Consider the following 16,290-nt stretch of genomic DNA (forward strand, 5'->3'; position numbering starts at 1 on the left):
GAATTAATGATCATACTGGATATCGAACTCACGACCTAAAAGCATTAATCATTAAACTCGACACACTTATTAAATAATAACCTGACTCGACTAATGTAACTTGTTTAGTAAAATTCTAATCTCAAGGGTATATAGGGATTTTAGATTTCTTTATAAGGAAAGTTGTCTAAAAGTTTAGGATTTTAGAGAGGGTTTCCCAATGAGTCGTGCCACCTTGATTAACTTAGTTATATTTCAAATCTTTTTAAAGGTTGTTGGGCCCACAAGGATTATCATATTGACAATCCAACACCTTTTCTAGATTTCACAGAAAAAACTCATAAAAAATAAAAAAATAAAAAAATAAAATAAAATAAAAAAAAAACTATTTTTTAAAAAACAAATTGAAGTTTTTAGAAATTTGTCCTCTTTATCGTTCTCGTATCCGATCTTGTTTTTGGATGTCGCAATGTAACACATTTAGGAAACCTTTCTTACTAAAATCCTTTTCCAAACCCTTAATTATTTGAAAATATCTTAAATATCCTTTGTATTTTATATAATTTGAAAAGAAAAATATTATAAAAAGATAATAAGAAATTCTAGTAAAAAATAAATAACTTTAAAAATCCTTAAATAATTATTGGTATTTGAGATACCTCCAAAGTTTCATGATTATAAAATGATACAATAATTAAATGTGTCGAAACGAATTAAATTGATTGATATCCCTAATCTCGGCATAAGGGATTTTAATAATCATGTTAAACAAGTGACACTATTATGACTCAAACACAATTAAACTTGACCCAAACCCACAATTAGAATCCTATTCTGGGTCGTGTTAAGATCGCTCCTAGGGTTCATAAAGTAATTTTTCACACTTTGAAATATTATAAAAAAAAAATAAAAATTATTAATTAAAATTAAAATTAGTGGTTATGCAGCGAAGGAGCCCTAAACGAGACGTCAGACTAGACACCAGTGACAGATCACGACCCTTTAATATTTAAGTTATCAATTAGCTGTCGTGGGCCCGCATGTTTATCAACTATTAAAAAATGACTAACACAGCTGTACTCCTGCTATTTGGCCACGTATCTCCCTGAAACCCTAAAGCTGTTACGCGGAGGAGTCCGAGTCCTATAAGGCAAGGCAAAAGCCACAGCATATGTAACGTGGAGGATCCTTCACACACGTAGCAACGACTGAAGACGCGAGAGACGACTTAGAGAAGCTGCTGTATTGCTGGCCGTACAGCGTCTTTTTCAGCTGTTGATCTGTAAACTAATCCTCTCATCTGTCTGACCTGGACTTCCACCTCACTCTTTCTCTTCTCTGTGTCTCCCTTCCTTGATAACAGGTCTCTCTCTCTCTCTCTCTATCTCTCTGTAATTTTGTTGAAATTTTGAATTTGTTTCTTTGTTTGGGTTTCAATTATGTTTTTTGCATTTGTTGGTGCGTTATTGGTATTGGCCTCCACTTATAGTAAAATTAGGGTTTATTTGTTCTTGATCTCTATCCCTAACTAGGGTTTGGTTGTTTCGAATTTCGATTCCTCTTAATCAAGTGCTGTAATTTTCTTCATTCCACGTCTGTGGAATGGCGCCATCTTTTGATAATTTCTCTTTTGCGTACTCGATTGTTAAAAAAAGTTGTAAATTTACACATCGAACTTGAACTTCAAAACCAGAGACTCTTTCCTACTCTAGAGCAGCTCTATGAAGCATAATATAGTAAAAATTGGAGCCAAATCGCCAAAGACTACACTGGAAGAACACGATGAAAATCATCCCAATGAATTATGTTGAATATAGCTGGATCTCTGAAGTTTAGCATCTTATACATAACTCAGATCAATTGGAAACATGAAAATTGATAATCGACACAATTGATGGTGAAGTATTCTGAAAATATATTATAAATTTCTGGTGTGAAATTATACTAGAAGAGTAACTCGTTGATTTTTAATGCTGAGTAGTCTGGGAATTGAGGTCAGAGAAATTTTACAAATACTCAATCTAGTTGATTCAGGACTAGCGTTTTTTATTTTGGTGACTACAAATGAAAAATTCAAAGCACCAATTGGAGATAATATTAACCGAAACCAGATTTTGTGCTCGTGGGGTGTTGTGAGAGCAACTCTCCATCTCCATAGCCACTTTGGATATTCATGGGGGTATCCACTCCAACTGTTCTACCCAAAATTGCTATTCATAAATATTTTATTATTTTTAAGTCTACCCAAATTTCAAACGGTCTTAAATTTTAATATTTTCCAGCCAACGGTCTGAAATTTTTTTCCCTCCAAAAAATGGATAAGCCGTGTCTTGCTACCACAAATGAGTTAAGGAAGTCCCACGCCCCAAAATGGATGGTGGGATGGGTAGTGCATTGGAGACTCCTATTTTGGATTTCATGACTCCAAATGGCAATTGAGAGGAGATGGAGAGTGGGATAGATCGTGCGTTGGAGTTGCTCTGAGGCCTAGCCTCTCACCAGTGACCTTATAGTAGATTCAACAGTTTCAAATTAGATAAGTTAGAGTTGTAGACAGAACAAACTCCTTGTGAAGTTTTTGACATCATGTCATTGTTATAAACTACATGGATTTTATACAAATTTGAGAAAAATATGAATTGACCAAAACTATTCGTATCGACGTGATAAATTCATTGTATGGACATAAAACACATTAGGTTTAACTTATACATAATTTACACAAACAATTGTCAAACAGTCTCGTCCCAATTCCCAAGTTCATAACTGATAAGGAAATAAATCTATTGAAATAGTTATTTTGCTTGTAGGAAAGATTATTCACTAGTGTTAATATCCTCATGTTTATAACGTTCTCCTTCAATTACCTGTCATAAGTGTGAGAGCTCATTGTTGCATTTTTCTTCTTGGCGAAAATCAAACTCCACAACCATTTATTTTGTTCGAGAACTGAAGTAACGACTGCAATTAATTTATTGATGAATTGTTGTATAAGTTGTCGTCGCCTTCTTTCTTGAAAATATAAAATTGGTTCATTTACGAACTTGAGAAACTTATATGATGTGGTTTATCAATGTAATATTCTAAAATTGTTCATAACATAGATTGCTTGATAACAGCTTAATCTAAGTTTGGTTACTGGGTTTATCTGCAAGTAAGCTAAATGGGGTCTGGGGAAGAGACTGCACCTGTTAAATCTTCCAAACAAACTGCTTCGACCCAGGTTCTCTCTCTCTCTCTCTCTCTCTTCCAAACAAACTGAGGATAAATGTGTTTGTGTGATGTATTCTTAAAGTTTCCCTTTTACCTTGCTCCCTTACATTTACAGGAAACACCAACTACACCTTCATATCCTGATTGGTATACTTCTATGCAGGTTAATTTTTGTGTTGTCCTCTCATGCATTTGTTTATCAAGTATTTGGCTAAAACGTTTTAGTAGCTTATCAGTTAGTTCCTTGAATAGGCATGCTATGGTCCAGGAGCTACTCCACCCCCCTTTTTCACCACAGCTGGTGCTTCTTCTCCAACTCCCCATCCCTATCTATGGGGTAGCCAGGTGATTTTCTTCATCACTGAGATGTACATGCACTTTATAATTCTATGGCTTTTTTGACTATGTCAAAGGAAGGAAGTTCTCATTTGCTCTTTCCTGGAATTTTTTCCAGCATTTCATTCCTCAATACGGGAGCCCACTTCCATACACTGCTGTATATCCTCATGGAGGAGTTTATCCTTATCCTAACATGGCTGTGGTAATTACATTTTTGTTTACGTTTTTCTCCTTGTGTTGGTATTTTATATTAAATATTCCACCTGGATCAATTTATATATATATATATATATTCATGGGATAACAATTGTGACAATACATATGACAACGGTTTTTTGTAAACCACTTTTGATGGGGTTAGAAATTTCGAAATGGCTGATTTTTGGTGAGGAGATCATCCTCACCAAAAATCAGCCCATTCCAAAACTTCTAACCCTAGTTTACAAGTTGAAGAATCGTGGACCGTTTATTTTTAGTAAACCACTTTTGATGGGGTTAGAAGTTTCGAAATGAGCTGATTTTTGGTGAGGATGATCTCCTGCCCATTTCGAAACGTCTAAGCCATATAAGACAAAAACCGTTGTCATGGTTGTTTTCACAATTGTTGTCCCATGAACTGCCCCCATAGCAAGGAGAGCTGGTCTCACACAGTGATTTTAGAGATTTTAGGGTTTCTTTTATTTTGGTCAAAGATGAGTAAAGACTTTGAGGGAGTGTGCTTCTAAGATTTTGTATTTAATTGGGAAACCGTTTGCGACTCGTAGCACCCCGCCGGGCATGTATTTTTTCCTTTCTTTCCTTGTTGTTTTTTCTTGTCTTGTTGTTTGGGGGCTATCTCAGCCTCCTCTTCTCCTTTTCTTCATTAATAAAATTTATATTTATCAAAAAAAAAAAAAAACATATATATATATATATTGAAATAAAGATTCATTTCATTTCATTTGACTCTCTGTAAAAAAGCAATGTACTGCAACTATAATCGTATCTACTAGGAGACACTTCACTCATAAGTTACTGTAAACCATCATTCCCTTATAGGTGACAGTACTTGTGCTTCTGTAACCATTTCTTTTATAGGCTCAGGGTGCAGCGCCAGTAACTACAGAGACAGAAGGAAAGGGATCCAATAGAAAGGAAAAGATTCCAGTGAAGAAATCCAAGGGAAATTCAGGGAATTCGGGTGTGGTAGTTGGAAAATCTGGAGAAGGTGGGAAAGTGGCTTCAGGTTCTGGAAATGATGGTGCATCACAAAGGTGATTTAGATTAAAGTTCTATTTTACAGTTTTCTGTCCGATGTGCTTGATAAGTTTCATGTATTTTTGTTTTTTTGTTTTTTGATAAGTGTAAAACTTTTATTAAAGAAAGGAAATACAAAAGGAGGAGGCTGAGATGGTTGTTTCATGTATTTTTCCTGTTAAGCTTCTAGTTCCAGTCCTTGTCATTTTTTGTTTTTTTTGCTATTCTTTGATTGCAATATTCTGCCCTGTATACAGTGATGAAAGTGGAAGTGAGGGCTCATCAGATACAAGTGATGAGAATACCAATCAACAAGTATGCATTTGCCTTCTGCTTTTAATTTCTTTGTGATTTCCTACATAGTTTCTATGTTAAAAATCTCAAGTCTATGTTGGTTCTTTTATTCTGTTGGAGTAAATTTTATAGTGTGTTTAAAGGAATCTTCTTCGAGGATTTCGTTGCTAGGTGAGACTTGGTTTGTAGTTTGGAGGAAGCCTAGTGGCGATCCCGTCTTTTTGATGAGTTTTTTTTTTTGTCTGGGGCCATCTTGTCCCCTTTTTTATTAAAATTTTAACTTATCAATAAATAAAAAAATGTTAAAAATCTCAGTGCATACCTACTCTGAATACCAATCTTCTGAAAAATAAACTGTGTTGACTCTGTTCTCCGTCGGCTTCATAGAAAAATAAAATTTTCTATTGATCTCAGCATAATTACGCTTGAAAGTTGACCGGATGTTTTAAGATTGCTCCTTTGAAAGTGCCAATTCAGTGATTTTGGTAAAGTCTCTGTGTAATAATACTACAGAACTGGGATCAAAACCAGCCTTCACCCTCCTACCTATCCTAGAAACAAGAGACAATAAAATATCATTATCTGTTTTGTACTAAAATATGGTTAATGTTGGTTTTCTGCTAATTTCTATGTATTCACTTTTCTTCCTTTCAGGAAAGAACTAAAAAAAGAAGCTTCGACCAGATGCTTGCAGATGGTATTATTCTCATTTTTGAAGTACATAGATTATACCTTTACATGTGCCATTTTTGTTAACTTGAATACCTCACTCAGGTGCAAATGCACAGAACAACAATGCTACTCAATACAGTGGTGTTAATTGTCCAGCTTCCGTGCCAGGGAAGCCTGCAGTAACCATGCCTGCAACCAATCTGAATATTGCAATGGACCTCTGGAATGCAGCCCCTGCTGGAACCGTACCTTCTAAAGCAAGGCCAAATGAAGGAGTTGCTCCAACCACAATAGTTGGACGTGAAGGAGTTGCGCCGGAACACCTATGGATTCAAGTATGCCCTGTTGCTGAAAAAAATTTAGATTGCTTTCTGTATCATTTTTCTATATTTTTTCATTATAATGTTTTTCTAAGGGTGTCAAATTATGTGACAAGTTAAGGAAACGTCATTTGGCTGTACTGTTCTGATGTGGGTATCATTTTCAAGGCTGAGTGGTGCACCAGATGAACCACATAAGATAGAATTCACATATTTGGTACTATGGTAAAGCTTTGATGATGATAGATTCATACATATAATAATAATTGTATTTACTAATCCCGTTCTCCATTTCAATCTGTCCAGAGCCCCGTCGTCTTCTTTCATATTAGGACTACGTAACAAATTTAATTGGTATTTTTATATGTAAATTCTTGTATTGAGACGGTTAAAACACATAGTTTTGTGTGTTATGATGCTATCATCATCTTCATCAAAGCCGTATTCCAATAGTTTGAGGTCCGCTAACTGAATCTTGTTGGTCCATTCACTTGTCAACAAATTTAATTGTCATTATGTGTGTATGAAAGTTTGTATTGATATTTGATACTGACTAAACACATACAAATTGTGTTGTATGCAATAATGACATCAAATCCTAATAGCAAAACTTTGGAGTCATCTGAGCGTGGCTTGTTCCTCCATTCAATTCGGTTTAATGCCTTTGTGTACGTGCAATCCAACGATAAAAATAGAAGTTACAAAACTGATATAGCCGAGTCCAGAAAGTTGCTGCTTTTCCTGTTTAGGAAAATATTTACCATAGCTTGTTGATTTTGCCCATTACCCTTACAAAAATAAGTTTCTTTATTTTGTAAATGCACTTTATTTTTCTAATCTAGGATATTTACTATCCTAATAGAATTTATATTTTCATTTGGTTTAATATAGTTCCCTAGAGGGGTTTCTGATGCCTTTAAATCAGTTATATGTCATTTTGTATTCTCCTATATTAAGCTTCAAACTTAAGATTTTCTAGTGCAACGGAATATATTTTACTGACTGCAGCATTTTTTGGCAGGATGAGCGTGAATTAAAAAGACAGAGGAGAAAGCAGTCTAATCGGGAGTCAGCTCGAAGGTCGAGATTACGCAAGCAGGTAAGCATATAATTCGTGCATCCATGTAGGCAATGACTCTTTCTAGCAGTTCTGCTTATTTGTTTTTTTATTTTATATATATAACTATGTTAATCTACATAACACTGTAACCTGTAATTTGTTGTAACTAAGCATGTTCCCCTTCTTAGTTTCAAACCTCATACCAAGCAAAAAAAACAAAAAACGAAAAAACTAAGGGTGTTCCCCCTTAAATGGCTTAAAGGTGTTGTGTGAAAAGCTTTGTAAAGAAAGGAACAAACTCATGAACTCAAAAAAAGAAGAACGTAGAAGAAAACAATTCTCAGCTGTTTAGAGAGAACCTGGATATTTCTTTCTTGATTAATAAAATCTGTTAAAGTTATCACATCAACATCAGGTTAAGTTGGCCCTTCCTATATTTTTAGCATCTATGAGGCATATATTAACAAAAGAGGGACTTCTTCAAAAGATTGATGGCTTTGAAAGGAACGGCATTGTTGATGTTTGCTGTATAGGATGCTTGAAGTAAAGTTCAGAGAGACAAGATATAAGGATACATGATTGCTGTATATCGCCTTTCTTGTGATGTGGATGGCACTAGAAGCTTCCATATGATTGCTTGATGTGATGGTGGATAATCTACACTTTCCTATATAATCTCAATTGGCATCTTTATATTTGGAAGGGCTGAGGGGACTGAGGGATGTCTTAAGAAAGAGAAAAGAGATACTTCACAATGAAGAAAAACAAAATGTCATTGAAAATGCCTCATAAAAGAATAGATGGACAGAGAAGATTAGGATAGTAGGCTTTGTAGGGAGGTGCTAATTTAATCCCTGTAACATGACTTTGTTCTGCTTATGTGGCCAAAATTTGGGTGTCACATAAATTCAATTTTGTCTAAGCATATCTTCTATTTATTCAAGAGTGTTCATATTTATTTTCACCACATCTATTCATGTCTTATTTTTTTAGTCTTCATATTGTTGTTTTGGAATAGTCAACTTTCCTGTTCCCTACTAATTGGGGTTGCAATTGGTCTTCATTGGATGTGACCAAACCATTGCAGTTGACTTTCCATTAGTAAATCACCTATTGGGGCTATTCAACATTCACAGCTATTTTTATTTCCAATTTTTTTATCTTTACTTGTCTTTCCACTCATCCATGTTAGTATCATCCTCATCTCGGCTATGCCTAATCTATGAATTTCTTGATTGTCCAGCATTTAGCCTCACAAGGCGCAGTTATCTTATAAAATCCTTCTTTTAATTTGGTTGGGATGCATCGGTCACTTAATTATTAGGAAGTGCTCCTTCACCTTAACCATCTTGCTCTGATTTGTGAGAAACATCCTCTTTAATCTCTCTATCCTTGTGTAATATAACCTAGATTGATTGTGCTGAATCGGATTTTGTTTTAAATTTGTACTGAGAGTGGCCAAGTCAAATAGGAGTGACTCAGGACCCTATTTTGGATTGAAGCAAGAGATCCTTGAATAACATGGTTTCAGATTTGGTAACTCCTATCTAGTTTACATCAGCTACCCCACAACCCATAATTATGGTAGGGCCAAAACAATGCATAATTATGTAGATTGAGGAAAAGAGTATGATATTCAAGTCATGTATGGAGACCAGCTCAACTATGAGAAAGAAGGAACAAACACCTATTCAATAGGTACAATCATTATTGAACAGAGGATGGGATGGGAATTCGCTTTTAATATCCCAGAGAGCCAAGTTGTAGTAGTCTGTTGGGACTAGTGAACTTATGACATGCATTGAAATGCATTAAACCTGATTTATTTTTTTTGTTCCATTTTTTCTTATCATTCTCATTTACTGTTATCGTTAGGCTGAATGTGAAGAGCTACAAGTGAAGGTGGAGTCATTGAGCAATGAGAATGAAAGCCTCAGAACGGAGATGAACAGGCTATCCGAGGAGTGCTCAAAGCTCAAATCCGAAAACACTGCCATAAAGGTTCTCCCTTTGCTGGTTTTAATTTGATGGTCATTTCATCTTCAGCTTATTTTTTATTCTTACGGACTTCCTTTTATAGTTCACATTGTAGGTAGTCCTGCATACTTAAAATCTAATTAAGATGAGTAATAAATATAAAAATCATAAGTTCCATTATGAATTCTGATTTCACGTTTGGTTGACATTTCCAAGAGCAGTTGGGTGGCTTATGATGGGTATATGTTCCAATTATTACAAGGAATTTCATTTTATGGAAAGTTTTTTATAATGCAAAAGTAAGCATAAGCCATCCCTACACAGGTACTTCCAAAAAAGATAATTCGTGATAATGTCAAACCAGTCAAAGAATGTGACCGTTAAGATGGCGAGGATCATTCAATTGGTGAAAGCTTGTGATATGTCCAATCCAAAAGGTGGGCTATCAATTGGACCATTGTGGGAACAGATGGTTTGCTTACACCCATTTATAAGAAACACATATACTACATATATCCATAATACATTTAGCCTTTAGGCAACTACTCTAAAACTCATTTTGGCATTTGGAAGTTACAGAGCCATTGCTAGCACCATAATATTAAATTGGAAATATGCCGAAATATTTGCATTTTCACAAGCCTAACACGAATTTAACCAAAATTTTCTTTTTGTGTATATTTTAGAGGAAATCATTATTTGTTGGCTAGATATTTTGGTGAATAATGAATTTCAACTGAAATAATCAGATTTTATGTATTAAAATGCTAGATTTCTGTGAAAATATTGTGATGAATAGTAAATTGTGACCGAATATTCTTTTTTGAAAAAATTATTAAAAAATATTGATAAAAAATAGAAATTTAAAAAAATATATATAAATTTCTTCTAGAAACAATGGGTAAATGGCACTAAAATAATATAAAAATTGCACATATTATTTATTCCTTGGCATAAATGATTTATATAGATTCTACACCAACTTTTGCTAAGAGCACCCTAATTCATATGAAATCACCAAAAAAAATTAGCTCACATCTTGTGGTGCTCTTAGTAAAAGTTGCTATGACAATAGAACCTCTCATGAATTATGATTAGTTAGGTATCTATATTATCTTATTTGGATGTATTCTAAGCGTATTAATACGTTCATATGTGCATACACACAATCATCGATGCTTTATTTAGTTTTATTCAGTAATTTATTCATATCTATTTTTTTTATAGGCATTTATTCATACCTATTTAAAAAATTAAAAAGGTACAATAACACATAAATGCAACAATTAATAGTTTCTTCATTTTAGCAAGTGATGTACATATGATGTTGCATGTAATTAATGTGACATTATATTCTGATTTTCATGTATAATATTTTTTTCTTCATTGTGGGGCTCTCAGAAACTTGCGCATATGTGTTACAGAACATTGTTAATTTTCGTTTCCACACTCCATATGTTTTTTACTGTATTTTTTATGACTTAGTGAGTATGCATTTATGCATTTATGCGTTATCATTTTCCATGATTTCAATGAAATTTCCTAGATATTTTTGACATTTCCAAAAATTGTATTAATTTCCACACTGATTTGACATATTTCCATTTTCAGGATGACCGAAATAGACATCGAAATTGATATTCAATAACTTACCTAACATGTCTTAAAACCATGATTTTGGCTATAAATGTAGGCATTGCTAACAAAGTTGATTTGTTGAAACAGACAAAGCTAAAAAGATTGGGTGGAGCAGATGCAATTGAAGGAAACCATGCCAACACGTTGGTTTTCCAGACTGTCAACGGCGAAGTCCACAACAATGGACAAGACACTTCAAGGGAAAGCAACTCCATTGCCGGTGAGAATGGAAATGGCCTCAATTCTAAAGGCAACCTTCAGTCAGATCCTAATTGACCCGCAAGACTGCTTATTTTTAGAAGCAATTCAGAGCCTTAACCCTTTCTTTTCTTCCTAACCACATCCTCTACATATTTATAGTTTTCTTGCGAGTCAGAATCTTTATGAGTTGAAAAACTTAATCCCAAATTACCAGGAATGGATGTTTATCAGAAATTGTTTCTGTAACTGTTTAATTTGGTTTTAGGGTTTCTTGTGCTTGTACCACAGTACCAGGGCTTGTATTGTATTAACACTGAGATGACCCTAACCGTCTAATTAATTAGCTTTCTTTTGACTCCATGTTCATTGTTCCAGATGCTTAAATATTGGGTGTGTAATTAGATTTAAATACTTTCCTATGGTGATCCCTACATCCAGCATGTGTAGGCAATGGGCCGGGACCAGGGGAGAACTGCCATGTCTTGATGCTGAGGCAACAATGCGATGTGGTGCTTTTTTAGGCAGAAATTTCAATCTAGCCTGACAATCTACGCAATCACAAAATTGGGCATATTTTTTGAAAATTTTGTTGAATAATGGACCACCAAGAGTTGAAGTGACAAATGTTTAATCCCCCTCCCATATATTTTCTTTTTTCCCCCAAAATCCTCCCAATTTCGAACTCTGTTGTCTTATGATTTATGGTCTTTTTGTAATTTATACTTTTATCCTTAAAATTTATTTTAATTTTTTTTTTCAGATTTCAGAAAAATCTTTCACATTCAACGTTCTATTTTCTTCAACTTCAAACCTTAAAATTTTTTTTTTTTTTTTGGGAGGTTAAAGATGATGGGTTTTTAGGAAGAAATTCAGCAAATAATACCCAAATATGAACTTGTTTCTGTGGAACAACGTGGCATTGAATCTCTAATGTTTGTCCGCCATATCCTGTGAGCGTAAGCATATGTTTCTTTTTTAGATATAGGATAAGGATACAACTTTTTTAAGAGATTTAATTCTTATATTCTCTCTTTTTTAAGCTCTTCGTTTACACACTTTGTTTCCAACTATAATCTGAGTGCGAAGTAAAATGAGTTTTCTAATTGTGCTCCTCCACTCACTGGTGGAGAATATGATTAAACGTATTTAAAGTTTGCAAGCGTGTCTTTGAATGCAAATTAAAAGACCCCCAATGAAAAGGATCTGGTGCCTCTTCAGAAGAAAGACGTTTAGTTGAAACCAAAAAAGTCTGATTGGTTTTGATGGTAATGTAATATGGTGTCATTTTCTGTCTGTCTCATAGTAAGTGATTGGTTTGACGGCCCTAAAGAGAGCCAAACATTTTTCAATCTATGGGTTAGAAGTTTTGGAATGGGCTCACTAAAAATCAGTCTATTCCGAAACTTCTTATCCCATCAAAAGTGATTTACAAAAATCGGACGATCCATGATTCTTCAACTGTTAAACTAGGGTTAGAATTTCAGAATGAGCTGATTTTTTGTGAAGATTATCTTTTCACCATAGAGATTATCCTCACAAAAAAATCATCCAATTCCGAAACTTCTAACCTTTATTTTGAAAAATGTTTGGCACAATGTTTGGCTCTCTTTAGAGCCTCCGAACACCTCCCTATTTTTGTGAGGATGATCTCTATGGTGAAGAGATCATCCTCACCAAAAATCAACTCATTCCGAAACTTCAAACCCTAGTTTAACAGTTGAAGAATCGTGAACTGTCCGATTTTTTGTAAATCAGCCCATTCCAAAACTTCTAATCCATATATTGAAAAAATGTTATCTAAATTAACCACTTTTATATATATATATATATATATATATATAGGGTCCCTTTCAGCAACAAACATTTTGACAAACATTTTGGCAAAACATTTTTCAAAACATGGATTAGAGATTTTGGAATGGGCTGATTTTTGGTGAGGATGATCTCTACAGTGAGGAGATCATCCTCATCAAAAATCAGCCCATTCCAAAACTTCTAGCCCCATGTTTACAGGTTGAAAAATCGTGGACCGTCCATTTTTTGTAAACCATTTTTGATGAGTTAGAAGTTTTGGAATGGGCTGATTTTTGGTGATGATGATCTATTCCCTGTAGAGATCATCCTCACCAAAAATCAGTCCATTCAAAACCTGTAACCCGTATTTTGAAAAGTGTTTTGCCAAAATGTTTGTCAAAATGTTTGTTGCTGAACATTTCCCATATATATATATATATATATATATATATATATATATATATATATATATATATATATATATGGGTCCGTTCAGCAACAAACATTTTGGCAAAACATTTTTCAAAACATAGGTTAGAGGTCTTGGAATGAGCTGATTTTTGGTGAGGATGATCTCTACGGTGAGGAGATCATCCTCACCAAAAATCAGCCCATTCCAAAACTTCTAGCCCCAGTTTACAAGTTGAAAAATCGTGGACTGTCCATTTTTTGCTAACCATTTTTGATGGGGTTAGAAGTTTTGGAATGGGCTGATTTTTGGTGATGATGATCTCTTCGCTGTAGAGATCATCCTCACCAAAAATCAGCCCATTCCAAGACCTCTAACCCATCTTTTGAAAAATGTTTTGCCAAAATGTTTGTTGCTGAACATTTCCCTATATATATATATATATATATATAGAGAGAGAGAGAGAGAGAGAGAGAGAGAGAGAGAGAGAGAGAGAGAGAGAGAGAGAGATTAGGAAAATACAGGTATTCAGTGATGTTATTTTCTATATAAACTCATACCCCATTTGGAAAGAGTAACCGATGAATATATATTGTAAATGTGTTTATTAGTAGAAACCAGTTTACAGTCAAAATACAATTTCAGTAATAAAACAATTGCCATGGTGAAGCTTTCACAACCAAATCTGATCTGGACAGTGAATCACCTTGGAAGCTTCAAAAGAGTCCATAGAAATAGTGGAAGAATTCTCTCTTCCACTACAAGGAGGTGCAAGTTGAAAAATATTGAAGACATTCTCAAATGGATGCAGCATGTAACAAAAAACTAGGAAGACAGGAAGAGGAACACTCAACAGCCAAAACCATTGACAGTAAAACTCCAATAACATCTTGTTAAGAGAAATATAGAATACAGGGTCATGGGCAGTACCTATGACTCAGTTAAAACAAACACAGTACACACACGTTAATGGAACAAAACCAAAATTCTTAAGGGAATGGGAATGGGAATTCAGTCATGGTGGAGATTAAAGTACAATTCAATGGCTCTCAAAAAGCTGAAATCAAATTAACTAACACGTATGCTTATGTAGCATTTACAGTACACGCCTCTGAATTAAGCAGAAGGGTTGCTTCTGAGGGCATAAACAACCTTCTGCCAATCAGAGCCCACTGGGAAGGTTTTCCTTGCATTTTGTTTGCCATTAACATACACCTCCACAAACAAGCTATTCTACCATTGAGAACCAAATGGGAAGGGTTTCAGTGCATCCTGTTTGCCATTAACATAGAACTCCACAACTGCTTTCATTCTCGGAAGTTTGTCCGGGTGATAATTAACATGAACAATTACTGGCTTGTGCTTACTCAATCTAGCATCGTTCCTCACCGTCTTGAAGAGAACTTTACTGTTCATAAAGTTATAGAAATCCAAAGTTCTCCTTGAAGCATGAAGCCCATCGTACCCAGGATGTGAAGGAAAAAAGAGCTCCTCATTGAACACTGCCTGATCCCATGAATTTGGCTCCCGAGAGAGCCTACCAGCAACACGATCCAAAAGCTCTATTGAAGGAATTGTGGGCCGTATATAAAAGAAACCAGAGTTATAAACCCATATGCGCATTGTATGTGCATATCGAGCCCAACCCATACCAGGCTCATCGGAGACATCGTTATATCCATAAGCCGTCCTATTATCGTGGCCATCAGTCATGGACTCCACATCTGAATCCCGAGATATATGATCAAATGGGTTCTGCAAATATACTATATCAACATCCGATAGAAGCACACTGTAACCAAGTTGCAAGAACTCTCTCAAGATACGAAACTTCAATCCTGAGATAGCATGGTTACCTCCCTTCCTTGCAATAGAATCAACACCTTCATCGGGATCTCTTTTGTACACGGCAACACCCTTTGATTTGCAGAAATTTTCGGTCTCGTCGTCCAATGCGACAACTAAATAATTAGGTATACCCGCCTTCTTGATACTATCAACTGATACCTCCAACATGTCTTTCACTTGAAAATTTGCTAATGCAACTATAAGCTCTTTTCTAACAGCCACTTTTTCAAGTATCTTCCCCAATCTGGGATTCACGGATTCATCGGGAACAACAGTAGGATTGGTTCTTAAAGCTTTAACGGTTCCAAAAGGCCCGGCTTTATGTTGTTCACCCAACATTATAAACTGTTTCTGAGCTTGATCCTTCCCCTGCTCAGCTAACCGAAGCTTTTCAGTTAGTTCCCTGACTTCCTTCTTCAACTCTGCATTCGTCTCTGAAACTGATATTAATTCCTTCTTCAACATGTTAATCCGTTCTGGAGATTCACAAGGGGATGAACCAACCTAGCATTCCAAGATTTGGACCAATAAAACTAATCATCAAACACTTGAAAATATAATTCCTGACAGAAATTTTACAAACTTTGACTTGTCTAGAAACTGTCCAGATTCAAGAGTCCATATTGAGTATAATTGCTATAAATAAATAAAAAGCCCAAAAAATGTTGTTTTTTTAGAGAGATTTAAATTCCAAGTCGCTCTAACTATCAAATTAAATTGCAGAAATAACATCACTACTAAAGTTTGTGCTCAAGATGAATTAAGAAAGGAACACTCAAAATCAAAGTCAAAATCTTGATTTCTAGCAAAATTTTCAGAAAAAACCCCTTATATTTATAGATCTAAGAACTAATTAAATTCATGCACCATGGATTTAAATCCACAATTCTACAAACTCACCAACCATTTCAAATATCTAAAACAAAACGACTCTAAAGATATAAGATTCAAATCCAGGGCAAAGAATTCGTACCTGGAGATTGGTTTTTGAAGTTCGGTGCGCTTGAATTGGGAGATCGGAACCGAAGAACCCATGCGGATACAATAAAGCGAAGAGGCATCCTAGAAAAACTCCGATCCCAACTGCAATTGCGATTCTGGATCCGCGGATCGATTGTCCTCCGCTTCTCATCAAGGATCCCTCTCTACGACCCGTCATGCCTTCGTCTTCGAGTTTCTTCAATGGCGAAGAAGTGCCTTCCTTCGCTGGCTTAAAAATGGAGATTTTGTTTTTCAAACCCTTGTACAACCCTCACAAGACTTGGTCCGATTTGATGACTGTCAAGATACTTTGTTAAGTTGCTCTGAAA

The 16,290-nt window shown here is 35.1% G+C and overlaps 2 protein-coding genes across 9 annotated transcripts; one reads left to right on the forward strand and one right to left on the reverse strand.

The window, feature by feature from the left end:
- Positions 1 to 1,093: 1,093 nt before the first annotated feature.
- Positions 1,094 to 11,289, forward strand: LOC147407308 (G-box-binding factor 1-like). Of its 8 annotated transcripts, none has more exons than XM_086435794.1 (12): positions 1,096 to 1,342; positions 3,099 to 3,202; positions 3,308 to 3,355; positions 3,445 to 3,537; positions 3,647 to 3,733; positions 4,609 to 4,784; positions 5,025 to 5,082; positions 5,716 to 5,758; positions 5,836 to 6,068; positions 7,075 to 7,152; positions 8,989 to 9,114; positions 10,816 to 11,289. In XM_086435794.1, exons 2-12 carry the CDS (start codon positions 3,143 to 3,145, stop codon positions 11,002 to 11,004), a joined length of 1,191 nt encoding a protein of 396 aa, XP_086291920.1. In that variant the 5' UTR covers positions 1,096 to 1,342; positions 3,099 to 3,142; the 3' UTR covers positions 11,005 to 11,289. The 8 variants fall into 8 exon arrangements, with proteins under 8 accessions (XP_086291928.1, XP_086291927.1, XP_086291923.1 ...); XM_086435795.1 differs by having other exon boundaries at positions 3,135 to 3,202; XM_086435796.1 differs by having other exon boundaries at positions 3,139 to 3,202.
- A 2,708-nt stretch (positions 11,290 to 13,997) lies between these two features.
- Positions 13,998 to 16,239, reverse strand: LOC147407309 (arabinosyltransferase RRA3-like). The gene is made up of 2 exons (XM_086435803.1): positions 15,954 to 16,239; positions 13,998 to 15,484 (listed from the first exon to the last, which is right to left on the reverse strand). The coding sequence occupies exons 1-2, from the start codon at positions 16,137 to 16,139 to the stop codon at positions 14,366 to 14,368; spliced, it is 1,305 nt and encodes a 434-aa protein (XP_086291929.1). The 5' UTR covers positions 16,140 to 16,239; the 3' UTR covers positions 13,998 to 14,365.
- Positions 16,240 to 16,290: the final 51 nt, after the last annotated feature.

The sequence above is a fragment of the Akebia trifoliata genome, chromosome 3, assembly GCF_017979445.1.
Source record: "Akebia trifoliata isolate Shusen 1 chromosome 3, ASM1797944v1, whole genome shotgun sequence".
Taxonomy (NCBI): domain Eukaryota; kingdom Viridiplantae; phylum Streptophyta; class Magnoliopsida; order Ranunculales; family Lardizabalaceae; genus Akebia; species Akebia trifoliata.

What these genes read in the sequence shown, in the direction of transcription:
- LOC147407308 (XM_086435794.1), top strand. Translation starts at nt 3,143, where the DNA reads ATGGGGTCTGGGGAAGAGACTGCACCTGTTAAATCTTCCAAACAAACT. An exon ending in AACAAACTGCTTCGACCCAG is followed by an intron (nt 3,203 to 3,307) that starts GTTCTCTCTCTC and finishes TTACATTTACAG; the next exon opens with GAAACACCAACTACACCTTC. An exon ending in CTTATCCTAACATGGCTGTG is followed by an intron (nt 3,734 to 4,608) that starts GTAATTACATTT and finishes TTTCTTTTATAG; the next exon opens with GCTCAGGGTGCAGCGCCAGT.
- LOC147407309 (XM_086435803.1), bottom strand. Translation starts at nt 16,139, where the DNA reads ATGACGGGTCGTAGAGAGGGATCCTTGATGAGAAGCGGAGGACAATCG. An exon ending in CTTCAAAAACCAATCTCCAG is followed by an intron (nt 15,485 to 15,953) that starts GTACGAATTCTT and finishes TTGGAATGCTAG; the next exon opens with GTTGGTTCATCCCCTTGTGA.